We start from the raw sequence: 26,070 nt of genomic DNA on the forward strand, positions 1-26,070 counted from the left end.
AAAGCATGCTGACTTGAATATAATGCAAGATGAGCCTGCATGAAAATTTTGCCTCCACTAAGAGGGAATCCTAGAGGCATCTATTTAACTTCTCTCAGCTTCATTTTCCTATCTAGAAGTCTGTATAGCATGGTACAGTGTTCAATTGTAGTTCTATCACTTAATTGCTTTAAGACCTCTGACAAATAACTTCCCTCATGATTTATTTTCTTTATCTATAAAAGAAGACCATAGTTAGTATCACAGGCAGGGCCACCATTAGCTCATATAGTGTCATCACACAAATTAGAAAATGCCCCCCCCTTTTTGAGATAATTCATTTCCTTTTGTGGGAATATATGTACAACCATGCTGACTGTGATATTTATGCTACCCAGGTGCCCTGTTCGATGTGAACAACTGTACCTGATGTCCTGTTCAGGGTTGTTGTCAGAATCAAAAAAGAGTCCATACAAGGCTCATGGCACAGAATCTGGCTCATACTGATTATCACTTTTGTGTCAGTAATCATCATTATCACATTTATCCAAACATCATCTTCCTTAGTATAGATATAGTAGCATATAACCAGAGTAGAGAACTATATTAGCATAGGCTAAAGCCTTAGCACATGGTAGGACATGCATAAATGGCCACCCCTAGTAAATACCTTGAACACAGTAGTTCCTCAGTAAATAGCTGCTGACTGATTGGATGGTTTTAGTTTCCTTAAAGAAAATGAACCTATATATTACGAGAATTCTGGTCTGGTGCCAAAATTGTCTTCACTATTTAAATGAAAATACATAGTATGCCATTTATTTAAAAACTTGAATTGTCTAATATGTGCAAATTTCAAAGTAAAATATAACAAAATTCCCCAAAGGTCCATGTGGAGAAAGAAGCATCTCTTTTTACTGTCAAATTTTGGAGCAACTCATAATTCATAAACATTTGAAAAAAATAAATCTGTAATAATTACATACTGACTTTTGGGGTACCTGGGTGGCTCAGTCGGTTGAGAGTCCGACTTCAGCTCAGGTCATGATCTCACACTCTGTGAGTTAGAGCCCCGCGTCGGGCTCTGTGCTGACAGCTCAGAGCCTGGAGCCCTCTTCGGATTCTGTGTCTCCCCCTCTCTCTGCCCCTCCCCTGCTCATGCTCTGTGTCTGTCTATCCGAAAAATAAATAAAAACATTTAAAAAATTTTAATTATATACTGATTTTTATCAAAAATATTTTTTCAGGGGCTCCTGGGTGGCTCAGTTGTTTTAAGTGTCCAATTCTTGATTTCAGCTCAGGTCATGATCTCAACTGGGCCTCATGTCGGGCTCCACTCTTACAGCATGCAGCCTGCTTGTGATTCTCTCTCCCTCTCTCTCTTGCCCCTCCCCGACATGTGTGTGCACAATCTCTCTCTGAAAATAAATATTTTATATGTACACATATTTTTTCATTTGCTTAAGAATAGCATTTACAGTTAAATTAGGCTATAGTATTATAAACACTACTGTAGGAATGGGCCCTTTATTCCATCAGAAACTGACTGATTTCATTTCACATAAAAAAAAATTTATATTTATTTATTTGTTTGTTTGTTTGTTTATGTATTTTTAGTATATTTGTTTTGAGAGAGAGAAAAAGAGCATGGGAGGGGCAGAAAGAGGGAGAGAGAGAGAGAGACAGAGAGAGAGAGAGAAAGAATCTCAAGTAGGCTTCACACAGTCAGTGCAGATCCTGATGTGGGAGTTGAATCCATGAATCATGAGATCATGACCTGAGTTGAAATCATGAATTGGAGGCTTAACTGACTGAGCTACCAAGGTGCCCCAAGGAGGCATTTTTTAATTGCTAATTTATTCTTAGGCTGGTATAAAAATAGATAAAATTTAATAGATGTATATAGTAGGTTGCTGTATCAGCCTGCTAGAGCTTCCCTAACAAAATGCCATAGGCTAGGTGTCTTAAACAACAGAAATGTATTGATTCAAAGTTCTGGAAGCTGGAAGTAAGGTCAGATGTTGTGAGAATTGTTTCCTGGGAGCCTATTCTTTGGGTTGCAGATGGTTACCATCTTTCTGCTTCTTCACATGGTCTTCTATCTGTTTATGCTTGCCCTGAGTGTCCATTAGTATGTCTAAATTTCTTCTCCTTATGAGGCCACCATGAAATTCAGACCAACTCTCATAGCCTCATTTTAAGTTAATCACCTCTTTTAAGGTCCTATCTCCAAATGCAGGCACATTCTGAGCTACTGGGCTTCAACAGATGAGTACAACATGAGTTTTGGGCTTCAACACATGAGTTTGGAGGGGCCACAATTCAATGCAGAGTTGATGCTATAACAGGAAGCTAGGAAATAGAATAGAAGCTAGGGAATAGTCTACCTATGAGACTCTTGACCAGGCAACCCATCTGTGCCTAGCCTCTGATTTCTTTTTTTTTTTCTTTTTAATGGTAACAATATCTGCCTTATATTTCTAAAAACAAAACAAAACAAAAAAACAGAGCTGTAATGATCAAAAGGTATTAACTTATTCCAATGTACATATTCTTAACAAATTATCAAAACATTATACAAGTTATTTTTACAATTTATATTTATTAAAGATGAAATTATTAGTCTCATGACTGTATGCTGAATCCTAAGACAAGTATTTTTTTAAGTTTATTTATTTATTTTGAGAGGGAGGGAGAGTATCCCAAGCAGGCTCCATACTGTCAGCACAGAACCCGATGTGGGGCTTGAACTCAAGAACTGTGAGATCATAACCTGACCCAAAATCAAGAGTCAGATGCTCAACCAACTGAATCACTCAGGTACCCTGAAGACAAATATTTTACATTAGGATATACTTTGCTCTTGGCAACTCAGCCACGAGTATTGGGGAGTATTTGTTTTCTTTATTGCTATTGAGTATCAAGAAAGATCTGTGCCATTTGAAGGATTGTCCCTGTTGTATCTGATTCTTCAATGTTAACCAGTGAATAATTCCAGCAAACTCTTCCCTTCCAAGGCATCTTCCCCCCCTCCACCCAATAAACAAAGAAACAAACAAACAACAAACCCTGCATGCAACCTGAGTAGATGTTATAAGCCACATTCACTAAACTGGTATGCTCTCACCTAAACCCTCTTTAGTCTATCCATCTTCTCAAGAACTTAACTCTTTTGTGAGCAATTTATCTCATCCCCTAAATCAGGAAAGCTAATGTTACAAAGATTTTAATTAAAAAAAATTCAACACAAAGTTAATTATACTGCCTGAATCTGAACAGGGCCTATATAGCAATTAGCCAAATGATGATACTCTTTGTCCTGCTGAAAATTCCCGAGGCATATTATAGTTGGGGTTCATATCTCGCTTTCAGGAAAGGATGATGGAAGGTGTGGGGAAAGGGAGAGAAAAAGAATGGCACTGCCATTAAAATAAGTTCTTAGAACACAGCATCCTTTAGTGCTTCATTTAACAAAATATGTCATTTTAGAAGCACTTCTGAGTGAAAGTCAAATGTAAATTTTATACACTGACTATAAAGAATAAAACGTCCTCCGGGAAGAAATTTGCTCACCCATGAAAGGTAGAAAGCCTTCATCCTCAACCCCAAATGCTAGATTAGTTGTGGATAAATGATGGATTGAATAGTTTCTAAGAAGACTCCTTGTTCAGCCTTCAGCTCTGTCCCTATAGAGCTCTGAAAGAGCATTTGTTTACAGTACATCATCCCTTAAGCCAAGGAGATTTTATCAGAGTTGTCTGTGGAATTCATCTATTTTGTTTTACCCTCTTTATTTTACAACATTTCAAAGTTTGCATTCCCTATAGTTTCCAGTCTAGGCTGAGGGACATGAGTCGCTTTTTATCCTTTGACCTGTGATCTAGGATCAGAAAACCAACAAGCAGTAACTCCTTGAGTCAAAAAGTGAGGCTTTTTTTCAATGCTGGTCTTGCTCTGCCTGTGTGAACTATAGTGCACTCAGTTTTATCACCTATGCCTCCAATCAAGCTTTCTTAAAATTGCAGAGGCTGACTTTCAGAGATCCATTAGTACGTTGTGGGGCAGAATGAAGAGAAACGTCACCCTCCACCCACCCTCACTGTGCTAGGAAAAAGAACCAACATTAGACAGGCTCTTTCAACTCAAAATTACACTTTTTCCCCACCTTTCTGTCACCCCTCCATATCAACTCTTAAGTGGGAGTCTTTTTATTATTAGAGAAGGGTCAATGTTTTTGGCCTCTCCAATGCTAAAGAGAAGACTATAAGAATAAAATGAAGAGCAAAACAAAAAGAATTGGAAGAGACATAAACTGTCCTCATGGGTCTCATATGCTTTCCATTTAATCTGTAAGATCATTTCAGCTTCTCTACCTAACGAAAAGCTTAGCTGTATGGCTCCCATATATTAGCTCATTGCAAAGTGACCTCTAAATCACTATTACTTAGAAACAATCACCACACTTCCATTCATTTTATTGTTCCTATAGTCTAGTTTCAGTGCCCTATTCTACTATATATTTTTAAAGGGCAGGATCTGTTTGCTAATAACCTCCCACTTGAATTTCATTTTATTTCTCTGACCTCTGTCAAGAAAGAAAATTTAGAAGGAAACCATAAAAGGATTCCCACCTTATATCCTAGGGGAAAGGCCATTGTAGAAATATAAGAAGGTCATTAATATCATCCTATCTAAATAAAGGTTAAAAATCGCATACACTAGAAACACAATAGAAGAAACTGTCAACTCACGCAGAGGCCCATCTGACCCTAATAACTCACAGTTATTTTCATTTTTCATAAATGCTTCTATTCCTACTACCCAGAAGACTTGTTATTTTTACTACATTATTCAATTAGAACTGATCACTCCCAAAGTCAGCATGATATAACCCTGTTGGGAGCTTTCTGTGTTTTTCAAATGACATCATATATTTAAATTAGGTGGATTTAGGAGCCCTGCTATGAGTTGGATCCTTCTTTACCTCAGTATTTCAAAAAAAAAAATAAGGCAACTTCAAAGAAATATAAATTCTGCATTCACCAATAACTGCCAATGTATAGGAGTACAGAGGACCATAAATTCAATTTCTTCCTTTCTTAAAATGAGATAACCTCTACCTTTCAGGACTGTAGCATTGATTAAATATGATTATTCACTAATGTGTTTTGTAGCCATGTATTTTAACTTTAGTCAATTAGTTAACGTGATGTTTTTGGAAGAGTTCCTAGAAAAAGCCACCTGTCCCAAAATAATCTTGATACAAAATCTGTCCTAATGTTTGTGTGTAATATACCTAATTATTAAAAACTGTTAACAACTTAACGTGAATGAGCGTATGTGGTAAATTAATCCTATTCCTAGTCACACCCTTAAAGAATAAAACTGATTTTCTGTAAAAGCGAGAGAGGGGGCAGTAAAGATGTTCTATCAAAAGCCCCGCAGGATAAGGCGCTTTGCTCACTCAGAGCTCTGAGCATCTGAAAAGCAGGGTGAGGTGTGCAGTGAAGAGTCTTACTATGCAACGACATTATTTTAGGCACTTTACTGTGGGGCAGGTACTATCATGTCCATTGTTCAGATGAGGTGATAAAAGCCTAGAAAGGTTAAGTCAGCTGCCAGAGAGCAAAGATATTCAGAGAGGAACTGGCTTTACAACCAAGCAGCTGGGATTCAGAAGTCCTGATCATGCACTGTGCCTTCCTCTTCCCCTTCCCGTGCAGTGGACGGAGAGAAGGAAGGGGGTGAAAGGACACAGTGGCACATGCTGCCTGGTGCCTCTGCCTACCCAATAGCTGTGATCCCCTTTTCCTTTAATAGCAGAGCCACTAATTCTATTTTGGAGAGCAATGGGCCCCATTGAAAATACTCGTTGCCCCATACCTCATATGTTCACTTCTGGCCAAGGACATCTAAGCAGAAATCCACTGAGTTTGTTTTTTGTTAGAGAGACTCAACTAGCACTTGCCTTTTCCCTTTCCCTTTTCCCTTCTGACTGCCTGAAATGAAATTATCTACTGGAGAGTTCAAGTAGTCATGCGTTGCCTGTAAGACTGACATTTCCATGCTAAGGATGGCAGAGCAGAAAGTGGAGCTATCGTATCAATCCTAAGTGGTCCACTTTTGCAACTTTTTTATATGGGAACAACAAACCCCTATCTGGTTAAGTTATTGTTTCTGTTTCATTGTAAATGCAATCTTAACCAATAAGGTGATTATGCAAAAGTAGAAGAAAGAACCTAACCCATCATTTGTAGATGGCACTATATTGCCCGGGTCTGGCTCCATATGGTAGTGGGTACACACTGAGCTCTGTGCCACATACTTCTATGGGAAGGGGTATCCTGTCCCCTGTGGCAGCAGTACCTGGCACAGAACCACTACCACAGTGGAAAGTGGATATGGTTCAGTTCTGACACTGCAACAGGGGGTGGCAAACTATAGCCCGCTGACCAAATCCCACCCGAGTCCTGTGTTGTATAAACTGTAAGCTGAGAAAGTTTTTTGGTTTTGTTTGCCATTTTAAATAAAGTGTTTTGCAAAGAAACAAACAAAAAACAGAGAAGAACATGCAGTTTTAATCACATGGGACACAAAACCTAAAATATTTACCATCTAGCCCTTTACAGAAAAAGTTTGCATCAAGATAGAGTCAATGTACCAATTATCACAACTGTCAAGGTTGCAAATCTTACCGTCCTCTAAGGACTTTTTTTTTTTTTTTTTAATGTTTATTTTTGAGAGAGCACAAGCCAGGGAGGGATAGAGAGAGGGGATAGAGGATCTGAAGTGGGCTTTTGCTGACAGCAACCAGTCCCACATGGGGCTTGATCTATGAATTGTGAGATCATGACCTAAGCCGAAGTTGGTTGCTTAACGAACTGAGTCACCAAGGTACCCCATGGCCATTTTTATTCTCCTTTGTTGGACAGTGAGTCATTACATCCAAAGCATGATATGTAATTGAAGGACACAGTAAATGATTTTCTGAAGAACGACAGTGTAGGGCAATAGGGAAGGAAAAGAAGCAGCAGAACTAATACCTTCCTGACTTAAAAAGGAAGGATCAAGTTTTAAGTACATTAACATCAGATTGGCAGAAAACATGATACATCAGCTGAAGCTAATTGTTGGGAGGAAGTATCATTAAGCACTCAACAGAAAATCCTAGAAGGAATTAAATTTTGAATACCTCAGAATAAAAGTGCCTTTCAAGAAGACTTCCCTGCCACAGGTGGTGCTAAGCTTTCATTCCACAAATAAACATTACCACCATTCACTTAAATCCTCCTAACACATGACGCCAGACTAACTGGATTGAAAGCACTGAGTTGAAAGATGGTGATTTTCCTGATTTTCTATTCTCATTGCCTCATAGGACCTAAAGATGATTAGCCATTTAGACACTTGAAAAATTACTTCAAATAATGTAGAGAAATAAGGAGTTTCATTTTTAATCAAAGGCTAAAGAATCATTTCTGACATTCAACGTAAGGGTATAAATTATTAAATTTCCCCAATTTCATATTTAAGAAAACTCATCTCAACATGCAATCAGCTTAGTGGTAAATCAACCTCACACAAAAGTTTATGGGGGAGTTCTTTGCTTTTTTTTCACTGTGAAGTCTTGACTCTCACCTCATGGATACTAGAGAATGTCCCTAGAACCTGGGCCTAAACACACACAGAAGAGGAATATATATGCATGTTAACCTCTCAGATCCCCAAATATATAAATTTCATGTAAGTTCAAAATTTCTTGTTTTTCTGTATGTGCATTTATGTTCAAAGCATTTCAATCATTGGCATTTCACAAGTAATTCCTGTCTTTTTTTTCCCCCCCGAAAATACTCATTTTTTATCCCTATAGAACGGTGTCGTTGCAGAGATTTCCCACTATCATTATAAATTTGGTGCTATATTGCTCTTCTTAACATTTTAAAGGCTAAGTGGATTTAGGAAAAATAAGTGTATAGCATCAGCTGTTTTCATCTAATATTTTGTAGATACACACACTTTGTCTTCAAATCAAAGATGGTAACACACTTTTGTCCATACAATGAGCACAAAATTACCCTTCCTAAAAATCAGTCTTCAAGGTTTTCGATTTCTGGTATTTATCTTTCACATTGAATGGATGCATCCATATAATTATAAAATTATGCAATTATTTTATGTAGATTAGTGATGACTGCATATGAATGTCATAAAACAACACATTACAAAGCACTATGATTAGGGAAAATGTAATTGTGAACATCTGGATTGAGAAATTTAAATTTGAAAAAGTCTCATATTTTTCATAAAGCTTTTTCCCTTGCTTGTCCATATTTCAATGGGTACTGACTGAATCCATTTATCTGGACTAGGCTAATTTAATGTAGATCCAAAAATGTTTTCCAGATCGAGTGCCCAGGTAGAAAAATAGCCATTTCTCTGTTTTTGTTATGTAACTACAATAATAGTTTTAGCATCTCCTTTAAGAATATTCAGCAATTTTGATGTTAAAAGATAGAGTAAGAATGGCCAAAGTGAAGAAACATTTTTAAACAGAATTCATCAAATTTTATTGGAGAAGAAAATAACTATACTGCCAAGAATATCTTGAGCAGGTATGAAATTGCATGTTAAAAATATTGTAAGAAAGCAGACAGTCTATCTCTATTTCTAATTAACCACATGTAATTTCTAACTTACAGCCTCAGGCCTCAAGCCCCTAATCTCTGTGAATGAAGGACCTACCTTTTCCTAAGCCCCAGGTGCTGTCTACTTTATGGGCAGGGTGGGCATTCAAATATTTAACAACACTGTGGTAGATACACAAACTATTCACAGCAAATGCCCAATCAATCGCAGTGGATGCTGGCTGGCAAACTCAGGTCAAGTCCATTGGTATGGCCCTAATGGGTATCAGCCACGTTCCTAGAAGTGTGGACTGGGCATGGGAGGGGGAGAAGAATATTTGCCATCCATCCACTTTGACATTCACTGCAAGGTCTCTTTACTCTCTGGACTTTAGTTGTGACCACACAGATCCTTGCTACTTCTCTATACCACAAAGCTTCTCCAGTATGAATCTCCTATCGAATTCCCTCTTTACCACAAAAAGAACATCATTATTCTCTATTCTTCACCAGCATAAATAAAACTCTTGCCCTTATAGGTTCTCCTTCCATTTCTTCTCAGTTGCTTTTGCATTGTGCCTGGTACACAGTTCCATGGAAATTTCCCCTCAACTTGGCCTTCCTGCATACACATTTCAAAGAGCTATCTCACATCTCTGTCATTTTTCCCACCAGCAATTTTGCAGAATAAACAAGGCAGAAACAAAAGATTCCAGTACCAAAACTCAAAACTCTAACTTTTTATTTTGATTGTGCCATGGCAACCATCCCTTGCAGCTAAGAAGGAGACTACTCCTAGATTGGTACTTATATAGGGGAGGGTCCCACTACTGATATATTTCATGGCCAATGCATTTATTTATTATGGTTGTCTTTTCTCATTACTATGCTATCTGTGCCCATAAGCATAATATTGAGATTTTTTTCTTCTTTTTCATTTTATTATAACAACTTCATTATAACATAATTCACATACCATACAATTCACCCATTTTAATATGTACAAGTCAATGATTTTAAATATATTAACAGTGTTGTGCAACCATGACTGTGATCTAACTTGAGAATAGTTTCACCTTTGGAAGAGATCCCATACTCATTAGCAATCATTCTTCATTGCCTTCAACGCCACCTGGACTTGAGAAACTACTTTCTGTTTCTATGAATTTGCCTATTTGAGATCTTCCATGTGAATGAAATCATAAAATACCTGGCCTTTTGTGACTCGCTTCTCTTCTTAAGCATAATGTGTTAAAGGTTTATCCATGTGGCATGTATAAGTATGTCATTACTTTTTTATTGCCAAATAATATTCTTTTGTATGGCTTTACTACATTTATTTATCCATTAGAGTTTTTTCCCATTAACCTACTTTTTTTGTTTGTTTTATCATGCCTTGAAACTTTTCTATGCTATAGAGTGTCTAGTAAAGGTTTTCTGAATTAAACTGGTGAAAATTACAAATGTAGTAGTAAACAACTACAACCTCTTCCTATAGAAGCAGTGATCTGTTCAAAGAGCAATTAATGCAAATATTCAAGAACCCATATGCTGAGAAACTTTAAAAACACTAGCAAACATAAAGAAAATGAATAAGCATTGCCTCTGCTTTCTAATGGCAAGATTGTCATCAAAACTTATATTGGCACTGCCTGCAAGACTTGTAAACAAGTAAATAAAAATAGAAAATGGAACCAATAATTGTTATCTCTTACAATATCAAGCACTAAGGATGATGGATTTTTTTTTTCTCACTTCAACCCAACAGCATTACGTAGTTGCTTTGAGAATACTGATAAGCTGGCACACCTGGTTGTCAGGGGACAGGGGGTGCACAAACTAGAAGTGCTAGAAATATCAATAGCAAAATTAGAGGAGTATTCATATGCTATATGATAGTCAGTATTAAAAAAAAAGTATAGCAGATTTAGCTGTGGTCCTATTATTTATAATTTTGCTGTAAGGGCATTTTTCATGCATGCAAAGCCCTCAGTGGACTCCCAAGTTAGATACAGTGGTACTATTACAACTGAGATCCATGTGTATGAAGAGCTTCTGAATCTAATATTATAAAGGCAAAGATACTCACTGTAGGGATGAATAAAAATCATTTCAGTCTTTCTGTTTCAAAAGAAATCATGTTCAATAATTTGTGTAGTGCCCCAAAATATTAACAGAGATAATATGGAAGCTCAACTTGGTTACTTTACCATTCTTTCTCTATGTTCTTCTGTCTCAAAATGAGTGAAATATATTATGGCAGAGGGTCTTATTCCCTTTTAGTGCTATGTTTTAAATGTTTTTTCCTCTCAAGTTATATTTTTTCTAGTAATAACACAATCACATTGAAATAATTAACCTTGCATTTTCTTCCCTTCAAAAATTAACGCACAGTATGAAACTGCATTTTATGCTCTCATTCACATAGTCATTTTAAAGAAAACACGAAGAAAAGGTTTCAAGTTTCTTAGGCTATTTGGGGGGAAAAATAAACTAGAACAGCAGTCATCCATGAAAACAACTGACATTTAGTTTCACATGTAAGGTAAAGCTGAATGGCATGAGAACCTTTCTACTCACAGGTATCTAAAGATTCGTCTGAATCATCAGGGCAGTCAGGGTCCCCATCACACAGCCAGCTCTGGGAGACACAAGTCACATGATCGTGGCAAAGAAATTCACCAGGATCACACAACTGCTGATCTGAAAATGAAAATGTTTCGAAATAAAATATGAATGATCTGAACGTGAACACGAGAGCAGTACAAAGATGAAATGTGGGAAAGCAATACATAAAAGGTACATGAGTGTGATCCACATTTTCTCTTCAGGAGCAAAACTAAACCAAGTATTTGTCTTAATTTTGGCCACTTGGCTCAAGCACACATTTTTGATAGAAGTGACTATGTTGTGGTCTCACACATTCTGTTCTGAAAATAGTTAAGAATTCTGTTTGTGTTTATGACTAGAGGTCTGGTCATATTGGATAAGACATATGGCTATCACAGTCAGTGGGCTTTATAGAAGATATTGATCCAAACCAGAAGTCCTGAGTACAGAAATTTTAGTTTCCTCCTCTGCTCTAAGAGAAAGAAAAATCAGTAATAAAAATTAAATATTGTACTTAAACTCCATCTCTGAGACTTCAGTTCCTAATCATCCATCCTGATACTGGGGATTCATGTCAGTTGAATACCCAATATCATAATATTTCTTTTCTTTTCTTTTTTCTTTTTCTTTTTCTTCTCTTTCCTTTTTTGCTACAACTTCCCATATGACAGCTTCTGCTACCGGACTGCAAAGTTCTGTAAAGCTTTGCTCTAATTTGGGTTTCTACAATTGGTTGTATCCAAAAATTACATTATTTTCCTTCCATGGCTTCAGAATATTTAGGATCTGTAGCCTTTCTTCAAGTCCTAGTAAATTTATTATATGTCTTCCTTTGTTTTTGTTTCTGTTTTTTTTTTTTTTGCAATATACTTACTTACACACTGTGAATCCACTCAATACAATATTTACTTTTTTACATATTTTAAATGTCTGAAATAGGAATGTTTCTTACAATCGATAATCTCTGAATGTGAAAGAGTGTTAGGAACACCTTAACCATTTGATATCACTTATACTTTTGTTTATGTATATACAGGAATGATTCAAAATTTTAAAAATCTATCAATAAGTAGGTCTTTCAATATGTTATCAAATAAAAATTCTAAATGATATGAAAGCATTAGACCATAACTTCACTGACATTTTTCCCCTAGTAATATACAAAATGATGGTGCATTTTCCACACAATGGTTGCATAAAATATGGTATATCTTTCCTTTCTCTCCCTCCCAACCCCCACATAATTTTCAATAAATATACATTACAAACATGCACAAACATACACACATCTTTAACCAATGGATGTGATATATAATTAAATTTTTCCCATTCTCATACTATAGATATTTCCTGAAAGTCCCTATTGTTTTATCTTACCATATTATATTTTTCAACAAATCTACTGTCAATATCACACTTATTACCACTGTTATCATAACTTGTTTTTTAAGATTAACTTAATTGAGCATACTCTGTATTTAGCTCGAACTGTTGCTACAAAAATGTAGAAGTCACGATCTTTCGCTTTGAGGATCCAGCAGACTACTTGTGCCAACAATTCCCGGAGGAAAAAAGTACTTAGTGTATACAAAAAGTTGCCAAATAAATGATATAGAAAATGACTGCTAAAAGAGTCATAGAGATGGAGACAAAAGCAAAGAACAGTTTGAAGATGTACTTTAAAAATGGGTAGGACTTAGATAAATAGAGAGTAAATATAAGATATTCCAGACAAGGAGTAGAGTAAAAATATGTCCAAGGCACTAATCACTTTTTCTTTAAAAACAAAAAAAATTATTTATGTATTTATTTATTTACATCCAAGTTAGTTAGCATAGTTAGCAACAAGTGTCTTCCTTAATGTCCCTTACCCATTTAGCCCATCCCCCCCACCCCCAACCCCTCCAGCAACCCTCAGTTTGTTTTCTGTATTTAAGAGCCTCATATGTTTTGTTCCCCTCTCTGTTTTTATACTACTTTTCCTTCCCTTCCCTTCCCTTATGTTCATCTGTTTTGTATCTTAAACTCCACATATGAGTGAAGTCATATATATGATATTTGTCTTTCTCTGACTAATTTTGCTTAGCCTAATACCCTCTAGTTCCATCCACGTGGTTGCAAATGGGAAGGTTTCATTCTTTTTGCTTGTAAGGCACTAATTATTAAAATCCATTTGAAACAAAAACAATTGCTAAAATTGGAATGACATTCAGGTTATAAAACTGTTGTTTTTTTTTTTCCCCCACCATATGTATAAGTACGTTCCAAAGCTAGAGGAGGAGAATATATGTTTGCTTTAGACTACCACATAACTTTTATATAGGAAAAGAGCATGGGATAAAATTCACATTGTTTTGCTTATAGAAAAAGAGACCACATAATTTGTCATCAAACTGGGAGAGTTCTGAAGATTAAGGAAGGCTTATTAAGAATAATACTGGGGGGGCGCCTGGGTGGCGCAGTCGGTTAAGCGTCCGACTTCAACCAGGTCACGATCTCACGGTCCGTGAGTTCGAGCCCCGCGTCGGGCTCTGAGCTGATGGCTCAGAGCCTGGAGCCTGTTTCCGATTCTGTGTCTCCCTCTCTCTCTGCCCCTCGCCCGTTCATGCTCTGTCTCTCTCCGTCCCAAAAATAAATAAACGTTGAAAAAAAAAAAAAAAGAATTATACTGGGAAACAGGTATAAACCAAATTTCTTCCAGAAAAATCAGAATGGATGTTCTTTGTACCTATAGCTACTCTGCATTTGATTTATGATGTTGAGATGCTAGACTGTTTCCCACTTTCTTTCCTCCCAAACTATAATAAATTGCTATGAGAATAAGGGAAAAGAGACGGTGCCTTGCTAAATGCCATTGTATAATTCCTGACTCAGTAAATAATCAATAAGTACTTATTGAAAGTATAAAGAAACAAAAAAGAGCCAAAAAGAACTATTTAGGGTGTTGGAAATAGTATCTCAAAACATAGGTCAGAGTCAGTAATGAAGGACTTTGATTATCATAGGAAATGTTTTGTAGATAATTTGAAGTCATACAAAAGTACTTAAGAAAGGCTATTTATGATAATATATGCGACAAAGTCATCTGTCAGGACACTCTTGCAATTGTCTAGAGAAAAGCTCCAGATGATTGGACTAAAGTACTGGGAACTAAAATGGAGACTCTGCTCCAAGTGATGTAAGAATTAATAACTGGTGACCAAATGGTTGAAAGGCTCAAATATATCTCCAAGTGAATAGCCTCAAAAATTAACTGGATGGATGGCATCTCAAAACCAAAATAAAACATATGGATATTAACAAAAAAAGTAATGTATACATGGCCCTGGTCATGCAGGCAGTGGGATAATAATAATAGGTATAACAGAGGGAATAATAAGTATTTTATAGTTTTTTTTTTTTTACCTCAAAAGCATTTCCATTCTCCCCTCCCCCAATCTTAATTTTTTCATTCATTTACTTAGTCAACAATCACTAATGAGTTTCTACTATGCTCTAGGCACTGAAGATAACTTTTGTTTTAAGTAGAAATCCTTGGCATCATGAAGCTTATATTAATAGTGGCAGGATAGAAACAAAAACAAAATAAATGAGTTATGTGTATAATACATAAGAAGATAAAACTTTATGGAGAAAAATAAAACAGAGAAGGGGATTAAGAATTGGAGGCTGGGGATATGGATGTACAATTTTAAATAAGGTGGTCAGAGAATACATCGCAGACAATGACATCTGAAATGAAGGGGAGGGCAACATCCATTTGAATAAAAGGTAATGTAGTAAGAGTCATATACTATGGACCTGAGGCAGGAGGGTGTCCAGTAAAATTTAAGGAATACTGAGGAAGTCAGAATAGCTGGAGAAAAGAGAGAGTAGAAAGAGTTGGGGCAAGGAATCAGTATATACAGGGTTGAGGAGGACACAGGAAAGCTTGATTTTTATTAAAAGTCAAGACGACAAACCGTTGGAAGGTTCTGAATAAAGAGATGATATAACTTACTGTTTTAAAGTATAATTCTGACTACTGTGTTGAGAAAAACTTCAGTGAAGTGAAGGTGGAAACAAGGGGATCAATTAGGATGTTACTGCAATAATGTATATGAGAAGGGATGGTTGGTGGATAAATATATCGGTAAAATAGAGTTTCAAGACAGTGTTTGATGAGGAAACTGAAGTCAAATATCCTGCTCGCCATCTCATTAAATGTCGGAATCTTAAGTTCAGATCTTTGACCCTAAATGTGAACTTCTCAACAGCTTTTGAATATAATGAGTATGAGATGCTTGTGGGAGATTCAAGAATAAATATGCATCAGGCAGAGATGCATTTTAAGTCTGAAATTTAGGAGAATAATCAAAACTGGAAACATGGAACAGAACTGGAGCTGTAAAGGAAAGAGCAAAAAACTGTAGGAATAGATGTAGATGAAATTTAAGTGAGGTGGGGGGAAACGGGTAGAGGCAAAGAAATAGGAGTAGGTCAGGCAAGGGGACAGAGGGGACAGAAAGTTTATCCAGAGATACAAAAGGAGAAAGGCAAAGGCAAAGGAGTTTCACTAAAACCATGTGAAATTTCAAGAATTGTAATGAGGAAGGGGGTCACTGTGACAACACTCAATACGATGAGTTCTGAAAAGATGGAGCAAATGTGTAGGCTGAGGAAAAGATGCCACTGAAGGAAGAGAGACTGGAGCCCAAGGATGTGGAAGTGGAACAGTTTCCCAAGGAGAACTCATGTGGCTGGAATAAGAACCTAAACACTAGTAGGGGCACCTGCCCAGAGGAAGAAAGGAGAGAGAAATGAAATAGACATGAAATAGATAAGTAATTACCTGGTAGGAAGCTGCTTTCTTGCCTGGTTGTGTTTTCTCAAAGAACTGAAAAGCAATATTATTTTTTTACAATTTGCAAAGGATGGAACTGGAAAAAGTGGTAAAGATTTAGGATAACTGCTGAGGGAGTTGGAGCAGGACTCAACTAGGAATTTGTGAAAGGATTTCTTTTTTTTTTTTTTTTAATTTTTTTTAACGTTTATTTATTTTTGAGACAGAGAGAGACAGAGCATGAACGGGGGAGGGTCAGAGAGAGGGAGACACAGGATCTGAAACAGGCTCCAGGCTCCGAGCTGTCAGCACAGAGCCCGACGCGGGGCTCGAACTCACGGACCGTGAGATCATGACCTGAGCCGAAGTCGGCCACTTAACCGACTGAGCCACCCAGGCGCCCCTGAAAGGATTTCTTTCTAACAGCGATGAGGATCCAGCTAAGGCTGAAAAGTGTGCAGTTGACAATTATCATGTTTTGTTAATTTTGTGTTGTATTAATGTCCAAACGTTCACCTACATTGAACACAGATACAGAATAATCCCTTGGGGAAAATCTCAGAAGAAAATCCCTTGGGAAAATATGCAAACCACCCTCAATACATATTCACATGTATAGATATGTACCCAAATCCATCCTAATTCAAAATAGATACATATTAGGAGTAAGACAGACTTACGGGGATTTACCTAATGAGCCTGTGTTATCAGCTTCTAAGCAAGATCCAACCTTGAAAGACAACTTGTACTGTTGCAATTTTGAGGACAATTTTTGAGATAATTTATATTATCTCTCTAAGAAGTAGCAGTTAAGAATAGCTTTCTACAACTCACCTATTTATTTTTCAACCAGATATTCCATTTCAAGGTTGGTTTTTAAAAGCACTGATTATATGATCCAAATGAATGAATGTTCACTACTTCAAGGTGATTATTTTAAAAGATATCCACCAGATTGAGTTCCTTGAATCAGAAGCTAAATATGTTCTGTGTATACATGTATTTTCCACTTATCCTATTTAATGCTTCATGCCACACTTCTGAGATATTCAAACTAATCTTATTTTAAATATCTTCATATTGTATGAAAGGTACTGTTATACACTGTAATTAAAACAAGAAGCTTATGAGAATGTGTAGGCAGTTTCACTTACATCCCTAAGGAAGAAGATCAAAGCTAGGACCATGTCTATCTCTTTATAATAATAGTATCTTGCAATAAAAAGACATGAAAAGATTAGGACAACCATAGCCTATAGACTTTTACTAAGTTTGGATTCACCCTAGATTAGTATGATAATCTTGCTACATTTATATGAAAGCATATAATTGCTCATTTTAATAAAAATTAAGAGTAACATTTTTGGAAGTTGCATGTAGATGGTCTTAAACAAAAGATTTTAGATACATGAGTTGCCACAGACTTATCTAATTTGTATTTCCTCATTTTAATGTCACAATGAACTATTTTTTATCTTTTAAAAAGACAGGAAGTATCACAGTCAAATACTAAAACTAATATCCCCCAATAGGCATCTATTGAAAAAATTATGTAGACTCCAGCTCCTTGAGTTTTCACCATGATTAATTTATAATAATGTGATGCCATTTCCCTTAGATGTCGACTTGCTATTTAAATACTAATGAGAATGTTAGTTTACAAAAAAAAAAAAGATAATTGCCTACTAAATGCACAATAGGACATTCTGGGGACATTTAAAGGAAGGATAGGGGCGCCTGGGTGGCTCAGTCGGTTAAATGTCTGACTTCGGCTCAGGTCATGATCTCACAGCTCATGGGTTCCAGGCCTGCGTTGGGCTCTGTGCTGACAGCTCAGAGCCTGAAGCCTGTTTTGGATTCTGTGTCTCCCTCTCTCTGCCCCTCCCCTGCTTATGCTCTGTCTCTGTCTCAAAAATGAATAAACATTAAAAACATTTCAAAGGAAGTATAAATGATGAACTCTGGTAACTGCATATTAAAGGTAAAAGGAAGGGTAGCACCCATTCAACAGCTAAATTCCTGAGGAATGCAATATTGATCCTAGCTAAGTTAAAGAATTGCTACAACCTCCTGCACTAGCTAAGCATTAGGGAAGGTCTGTGACTTAGATTTTCAGAAGTTAGTTAACATCATAAATATTTATTTAGTATATCTACTAAATCTAGTATATCTATATATCTCATCACTGACAGTCATATAATGGTTAATAATATACCATCTATAATTGCTAAAAGAGAAATATAGCTACATTTCCTTTCTTCCCACATAAGAAGCAATGATTCCATTACCAGAAGAATAGAATTCTTGTAGAGATCTACAGAAATTCTTACTGTATTACAGATATTACTAGTATTACTAACTCAACTTCAAATTTTGATTAAGCTCATGTAAAATTAAAGGAGTGGTGTTAGTTATCGAGTTATTAGGAAGTACCTTAAATCTTTTGCCTTTATATTTACCCATTCTCCAGAAAAATGTGCATATATAGATGAAGAAAAATCCTTTAGAATTCCATACGAATTGTTTTTTCATAATATGGCAAAAGTATTTCTTCTTCAATGCTTTCTTCTACTATCCATTCTTGGTCCAACAAACACTTTTAGTTCTCTATGCTCTTCTACACTTTCCCTAAATATATACTTTTATGTGTCTTTACTGTTTTATTGCTTTGCTTGGAATGCCCTTTCCCGTACAATGAAATTCTAGTCTCTCCTCTAAAGTCAATGACATTTTACCTCCTTTAATCAAAACTTCCCCAAGAAACTTTTTTCTTCCTCCATCACCAGTTCTATAACACTCCATCCAAAAAGCTCCTATTGTATTTTACCGTATGTATTGTAGCTACTGGTAATGAGCTCCTGGGGGGCTGAAGGTTCTGTCTTAAGACTTTATATTTGCCCCAACAAGGTGACTTTAATGGAAAAATCTCACATTTTCTGAAAAGAATTATTCTTTCTTTCTTTCTGTCTTTCTTTCTTTCTTTGTTTCTTTCTTTTTTTTTTTTTTTTTTGGATAAAGGGTGGGGGATAAAAAACAAAGCAATACTGTGTTTTATATTTTATTATCAAAATGATAAATAGCTTTATTTAGTTAATCACCAAAATTAAAATGAAGTTATCCCCTGGTTAAAATAAAATAACCTGAATACTAAAGTTTATACCATATGAAATTAAAGCATCCATGAAAACTAAAAATCAAACTTGAGAGAGATTCAGTGTTATCCTCCAGAGTCTCTTAAAGACTATACTGAAAATTACACTTTTACAATACCTGGTTATGCAATGCTAACTTAGCCAAATATATTATGATAGTGGTATTTTTTAAGATAATTCTTTTAAAAATACCATCTTTGTAAGTGTAAGATAAAATGTAACTCATCATTTTAAGTCTATGTTTAATAGAAATAGGAAAATATATTTGGATTATATTAAGAAGGTTTGTGTGAAGAAAGGTCGGTCAAAAATGGTCAAACCTGGCAGTTTAATTTTACTAAGTACTTAGTTTTCCTCCACAAAAAGCCTGGTTGATTAAAAATAAACCATATTATACACTATAAGACTATATAATTCATAGTATCATTTGTCTTTCTTAAATCCATCTTAACAATCTGCCCAAGCTTAAATTAGAGGGACAGTTAGTAATGAAGAGTGCTAAAATCAAACAAGAGACCAGACTTGAAAATTCCCTGAACAGACAAACTACTTTAGTCATACAAGCAAAGCTTAATTTAGCTTATTTGCGAGGCAAGACAAAGGAGACTAATTTGACCTGGGTCACTTCTTGCTTATGCCTCTGAAAATTTAAGCAAAACTTAAACTGTTCCCCAAAATGGATATGAGGTAACCGCTAACCAATTACCTTATATTTAAGAAAATCATAATATTGTCAACAATCACTGTGAAGAATAGTCCTTGCCTCCATACTATATAAGCCGCTTTATAACAATATAGCTCTAAGCCTCATTCCACATGGAATACAACTCTCAGTTTGCAAACTATCTTTTTGGTGTAGGCACAATAAACTTTTACTAACCCCCACTTCAGTAATTCATAGGTTTTTACTTCTTTTTCTTTCCTGAACTTTTTACAAGAGTACCCACCTTTCAACAATAACATGAATTTTAGTTAATAATTCCCATTGTCCTGCTGAGTCATTATTGAGAATTTAGACACTTAATTACTCTAAGTACAGACATATGTGCACATACACTCATACAGTATGTACATATATTGTGGTATTTTAAAATTAGCATACAACTCCACCTAGAACTCTGTTATCCCTGAAGCGAAGACTGATTAAGACAGACAAACCAAATGTTTGAATAAGAGTCCTTTGGCAGGCTGAATAATGTTACCCCAAAAATGTCCATATCCTAACTCCCACACCTGAGAATGTCACCTTACATAGTAAACGGGACTGGGCAGATGTGATTAAGCTAAGGATCATGAGGTAGGGAGACTAGCCTGGATTATCCATGTGAGCCCAATGCAATCTTTAGAGTTTTTATAAAAGGGAAGTCAGAGAGGAGAGAAGATGCGAAAACAGAAACACAAGTTGGAACGATCTGATGTCCCACACCAAGCAATGTGGGACAGCCTCTAGAAGCTGAAAAAGGCAAGGAAACAGATTTTCATCCAGAGACTGCATAAAGATTCAGTCCTAAGGACAGGATTTAGGCTTCTGACCGCCATGACTGCAAGATAAGAAAAACTGTGTTGCTTTAACCCACTGAGTTTGCAATAATTTGTTACAATAGCAATAGGAAACTAATACTAGAACCATTACATCTCACAGCCCAAACATCACTTTTTTCCAAGTCTGATTAGCCAAGCTGTCAGGTACTTTACCATTACTTTAAGGCCATTTTCTCCTAAGTTGCGTTCTGTTCATTTCAAGGCTACCTGCTTAAGTAAAATGCCTCTCCTCCTTGATGTCAAATGACAGGACTAAGGCCAACAATAATAACTAGAAACACATGACAAGACTTTATGAAAAATACAGAATAAATGCTCAAGTAAATGCCATCTCTGGGAAATATATGAATTAGGAAGAGTGTGTGTGTGTGTGTGTGTGTGTGTGCGCGCACGCGCGTGCATGTTTTTATTCTCATGAGATGAGAAAATGCCAAAATGTGATATATTTGTATTATGAGAAAATTGTAACTGAATTGTATATTTTTATGTTTTCTGCTGGCTACCAAATTTGCAATCACCCTATGCCTTATTAAACGCCAAGTGGTTTTGGTGCTGCAAATGGCAATTTTTATTTACAAAACACCTTATGTAAAACCAGGACAAAATTGGAAATTTAAAGAAGTACATTATCTTCAGAAGAAGCTTTGCTCATTTATCATTTCTATCATAATGAACAAATGAAAAGTATCTCTGTAAACATTTCAAATCCAATTTGACATTTAATTTTCAGAAAGTTGGTTTTGTTTTGTTTTTTGTTTTGTTTTGTTGTTCCCTTGATCATTTAAATATTCTTAGCCTCCTTGTTGTTGTTGTTGTTGTTTTGTTTTGTTCTGTTTTTCCTCAGGAAGTGATATGGAAAATTGTAACACACTCAGTGTAGAACTGCTTTTTTTTAATCAAGAAAAAAACAAAAAAGTACCAAAGTAAAAACACTGTCTTTTATTTAGCAAGAGACAAAGGTTGTATTTTTCAGTGGAATAAAACTGATACATTCAACATGGTCGATTCCACTTTTTATTATCATTGGACTAAAGCTTTGCAGTTCAGTGTTCTTTTCTGAAATTTCAGTAGAAATGTTCTATTTCCTTTTTACCTGCCCTTTCTCAAAAGCCCTGTGAAATGAATCTGCAGAGTTATTTCATATACTACATTGTTAAGGAAAGGGAAAATTTTGACAGGTCTCCTTCGTAAATGTAAAAGAAAAAGCCTAAATTATTGACATTTCCTTGCAAGTTCTATTCTCTAAATCCTGTGTGATCCTCTTCCAATCTCCCAGGGGGTACCAAAATTCACATCTTTTTTCTCATCTCTAGGCTTAGTGAGATATGAAGCAGATGGTTAGGCTTTGGCTCTTTCGGGGATGATGCAATATCTCCTATCTGTTATGCTGTGTTTTAACCATTAAGGGCTCTTCAAAGACTAAAATTTCACTTATCTCAAGTTCCAACTTTGATTTTAAAATATATTTCTCAACGATAATTTCTTGTTTCCTATTTTATTTTTAAAAAAATTTTTTTTCAACGTTTATTTATTTTTGCAACAGAGAGAGACAGAGCATGAACGGGGGAGGGGCACAGAGAGAGGGAGACACAGAATCGGAAACAGGCTCCAGGCTCCGAGCCATCAGCCCAGAGCCTGACGCGGGGCTCGAACTCCCGGACCGCGAGATCGTGACCTGGCTGAAGTCGGACGCTTAACCGACTGCGCCACCCAGGCGCCCCTCTTGTTTCCTATTTTAAAAGACTTTAAACTTACTCATTTAATTAGTACTCATTTATGGTGAACCAAAATAGGAATATAATGATGAAGACAACAGGATTTCTACCCATAAGTTGCTGAGGGGGAGGCAAATGTAGAAATATTTACAGTAATGTGAAATAAGTGTTAATATAGGTGTGGAGGGTATTGGAAAAACATTGCAAACGGAGGAACTTGTGCTGTGGACAGCTGAGAGTTGTGCTGTAGACAGCTGCAACAGAGATGCAGAGAAGGCAGGCAGGCAGGAAACCTTTTTTGTGACCTACTCAACAGCTACTTTTACCACTTTTGAAAAACCCCATATCCCACTGTAGAGGCAGGGAAAACCATTTGCTTGCTTTCCCTGTCTCCCTTGTGGTGAGGGCATGGACACGTGTCCTAGAGTTCATCAGTGACAACCAAGGTTGAGAGTCTGCTAAGACTTTCCCAGGAAACAATTTTCTTTCTATTAAAAAGAAAAAAAAAAAGACTTGAGAGGAGGAGAGGAAAAGCTTTCTGCATTGCTTTAGGTTGTCAGCATTTGAAATCTGAACCAGCCACAGCCATAATCAGAGCATGAGGATAAATAAGCCTAAGGACAAAGGCTAACACAGTGAGGATGACAATAGCAGAAAGACATTCATCACTAGGTTTTAGAAGATAGTGTTGGACTACCCCGAGGTGCCTCTGCACTCCATCCCATGGATCTCTACACATTTTGTCATGTTATGCAACAAATATCCTTATTACTTGGCCATGGCATGTTGCATAATTTCACTACCAACCAGAAGAAACTGATACAGGTATCAGGGAAGTTCCCCCCAAAAAAGGTATGTTAAAGTCATTTTAATATAAAAAAGTGAGATTGCCAAGCTCACTAGGTGGGAGAATAACATTCCAAACAAAAGGAAGATCATACAGGGAACACACGGTATACTACTGGAACACCAAGTGATTCCTATGGCTGAAGTTTAGTTTATGTGTCAAAGATAGCCTGGAAAATAGGTTGAATATTCACATTGTTTGACTTGAGTGCAGTCAATATTTTAACATGTTCTTCATGCAGTAAGCCTTCTTATTTTTTATTATTTTTTAAAAATAATTTTAATGTTTATTCATTTTTGAGAGACAGAGAGAGGCAAAGCACGAGCAGCGGAGGAGCAGAGAGAGAGGGAAACACAGAATCTGAAAGCAGGCTTCAGGCTCTGAGCTGTCAGCACAGAGCCCGACGCAGGGCTCAAACCCACAAACTATGAGATCATGACCTGAACCAAAGTTGGATGCTTAAATGACTGAGCCAGGCACCCTTGACTTTTTGTTATTTTAAGTTGATACAGTTTTTGAAAGACTTTCTTGTGGGGAAGATAATAATACTATAAATGGCAACAGTCATTGAATGCACACTATCTGCCACATACTAAAATAAACAATCTATTTTATTTAATACTCACCAAAACTTGTTATTTATGTTCAACGAATCAGATACGAGACTGTTTAGAAAGTTGAAAGACTTTCTTAATATTACCCAACTAGGAAGCAGAACACAAATACTAATCTGACTAACACAAAGCTCTCTTATTACCACTAAAGGAGTTTTTTTCTCAGTTTGGAGATTACTGGCATTTTGAGAGCAACAATTTTTGCACTGTGAGTATATTTAGCATCACTGACTTCTAGAGATTAAATGCCAGCAGTGCCTTCAGTCATTGCAACAGCCCCAAACATTCCACACATACATGTGCAGGCACTACAGATGTTGAACTAAAAATCTACCTGGAAGTCATATAAACCATTGGTATTCACCCTCTTTTTAAATGTTGTGACTTTGCACCAAATTTGCACTTCCAAAATAGGCCTCAGTGCTTCCTTCTTCTCAAACCTTACCCAAGTTCTGACTGATACCTAAAATTCGGTGTGTTTGAGTCTCAGATCTATAAAGGCAGCAAATGTCCCTAGAAAGAATGAACCTTTGTTTATAATTTATTTACAGCTTTGTGAATAAAAAATAAAAAAAGAAGGCATTTGTGGAGATAGAGGCAATCATGAAGGTGTACCACAGATGAAAAGACTGAATATTAAGAACACAAAAGGTTGGATATTGTCAAGAATTTCCTTCTTTAGTATTCTCCACAATCAAAAGCATGGAATAAATGAACTTTCCAGCTCCTTGTATTTTATCTCCATCATCAAACAAATACTTAAAATGTATGAAAGTCCTCTAGGGGGGAAATTAAAATATGGTGAGATAGTGGTTTTCATAGAATTGTTACCCTTTTGTAGATATATATCTAAACCCCAAACTATCAAACGAGAAGAGCATCTTTATTAGTTAATGTGGTAGAGGACAGAGGTCCCAGCTAGGCGGGCTTATGTTATTTGGATAATTGTGAAATATGAATGAAAGTTCAATGGGTTTCCTAAACATAACTATAAGTAACAGAGATAATTAAGTACTTCTCTGCAGAAGACACATGTCATGAGAATTTAAATGAATCCTTGTGAAAGTAATTATCACTCTATCAAAAGGAAAGGTCTAATGTAACATTTTAATGTTAATAGGAAATTAGAAAAGGTAGCCATGGGGGCCAAAAGGAATATAAATCAAGCCTCATAATGTTTTCAGGAAGAGATATAAATGCATACATGTTCTCACATTATGCCAATGATTTTACATTTTTCCCCCAAATTAAGAAATTACTGACAAACAATATAATTTAACAAAACATGTATTAAATCATATTACCTGACTCTGTATTAGACTGTTATTATTTTCTATCATTCAAATTTTGGTGATATTATAATTACACAAGTTATATTTAAGTAAAACAAAACAAAATGGAAGATAACAAAGGGACAAAAATCAAATATACTGAAGTTCACCACTCATAGACAATAACTGCAACTACTTTTAAAAATGTTTCTGTAGGTTTTTCTATACATATAAATTGTTGGATTTTTTTAAATATTCAAAATATTGTTTTTTTGGTTTTACTCAGAAATACTTCGTGATAGGGCACCTGGGTGGCTCAGTCGGTTAAGCATCCAACTCTATTTCTGCTAAGGTCATGATCTCAAGGTTCATGAATTGGAGCCCCACATCAGGGATTCTGCTTGGGATTCTGTCTCCCTCTATCTCTGCCCCTCCCCTGCTTGCACTGCCCTCCAAATATAGTGTCAAAGTAAGCCCCCAACCTTACTTTTTTCCCCACACCCTAAACTATACTAAGAAGTATAGTTTTTGAATGTCAAACTATACTAAGAAGTATTGTTTTTGAATGTCAGTACAAGAGGTTGTATCATTGTGATATTTCTATTTCTTTTGACCTCAAACATATTCTGCATATTTTCTGACTATTTTCAAAAGCTTGTTAATTTTAAGAGACCCCATGATAATAGAACTTGGAAAAATTCCATGAAGGGTGGACATCCTGGTGCTTGCCCGTTTTTCAGGAAATATGAGTTTTAAGTGAGTTGTGACCTCATTCTTAAGCTGTACTCTTAAGATGCAGCATCCTTCCCAGAAAGACAGCTCCAGATTTGCCATGAGGAAGAATGAACTACCTATGCAATCCTGTGGTTTAAAGTTCCTTTGTTGAATAATCAT

General features: G+C 36.1%; 1 protein-coding gene across 4 annotated transcripts in view; it reads right to left on the minus strand.

Moving 5' to 3' along the window:
• The window catches only part of LRP1B (LDL receptor related protein 1B), a 1,898,953-nt gene that overhangs the window by 1,528,594 nt on the left and 344,289 nt on the right, over window positions 1-26,070 (minus strand). For all 4 annotated transcript variants that reach the window (XM_040474969.1, XM_040474970.1, XM_040474968.1 and 1 more), the window contains exon 2: window positions 11,184-11,306. In XM_040474969.1, coding sequence (XP_040330903.1) covers window positions 11,184-11,306 — 123 coding nt within the window. The remainder of the gene's footprint in view (window positions 1-11,183; window positions 11,307-26,070) is intronic.

This window comes from Herpailurus yagouaroundi, unplaced genomic scaffold (assembly GCF_014898765.1).
Source record: "Herpailurus yagouaroundi ecotype Mexico unplaced genomic scaffold, PumYag 140, whole genome shotgun sequence".
Classification (NCBI taxonomy): Eukaryota; Metazoa; Chordata; class Mammalia; order Carnivora; family Felidae; genus Herpailurus; species Herpailurus yagouaroundi.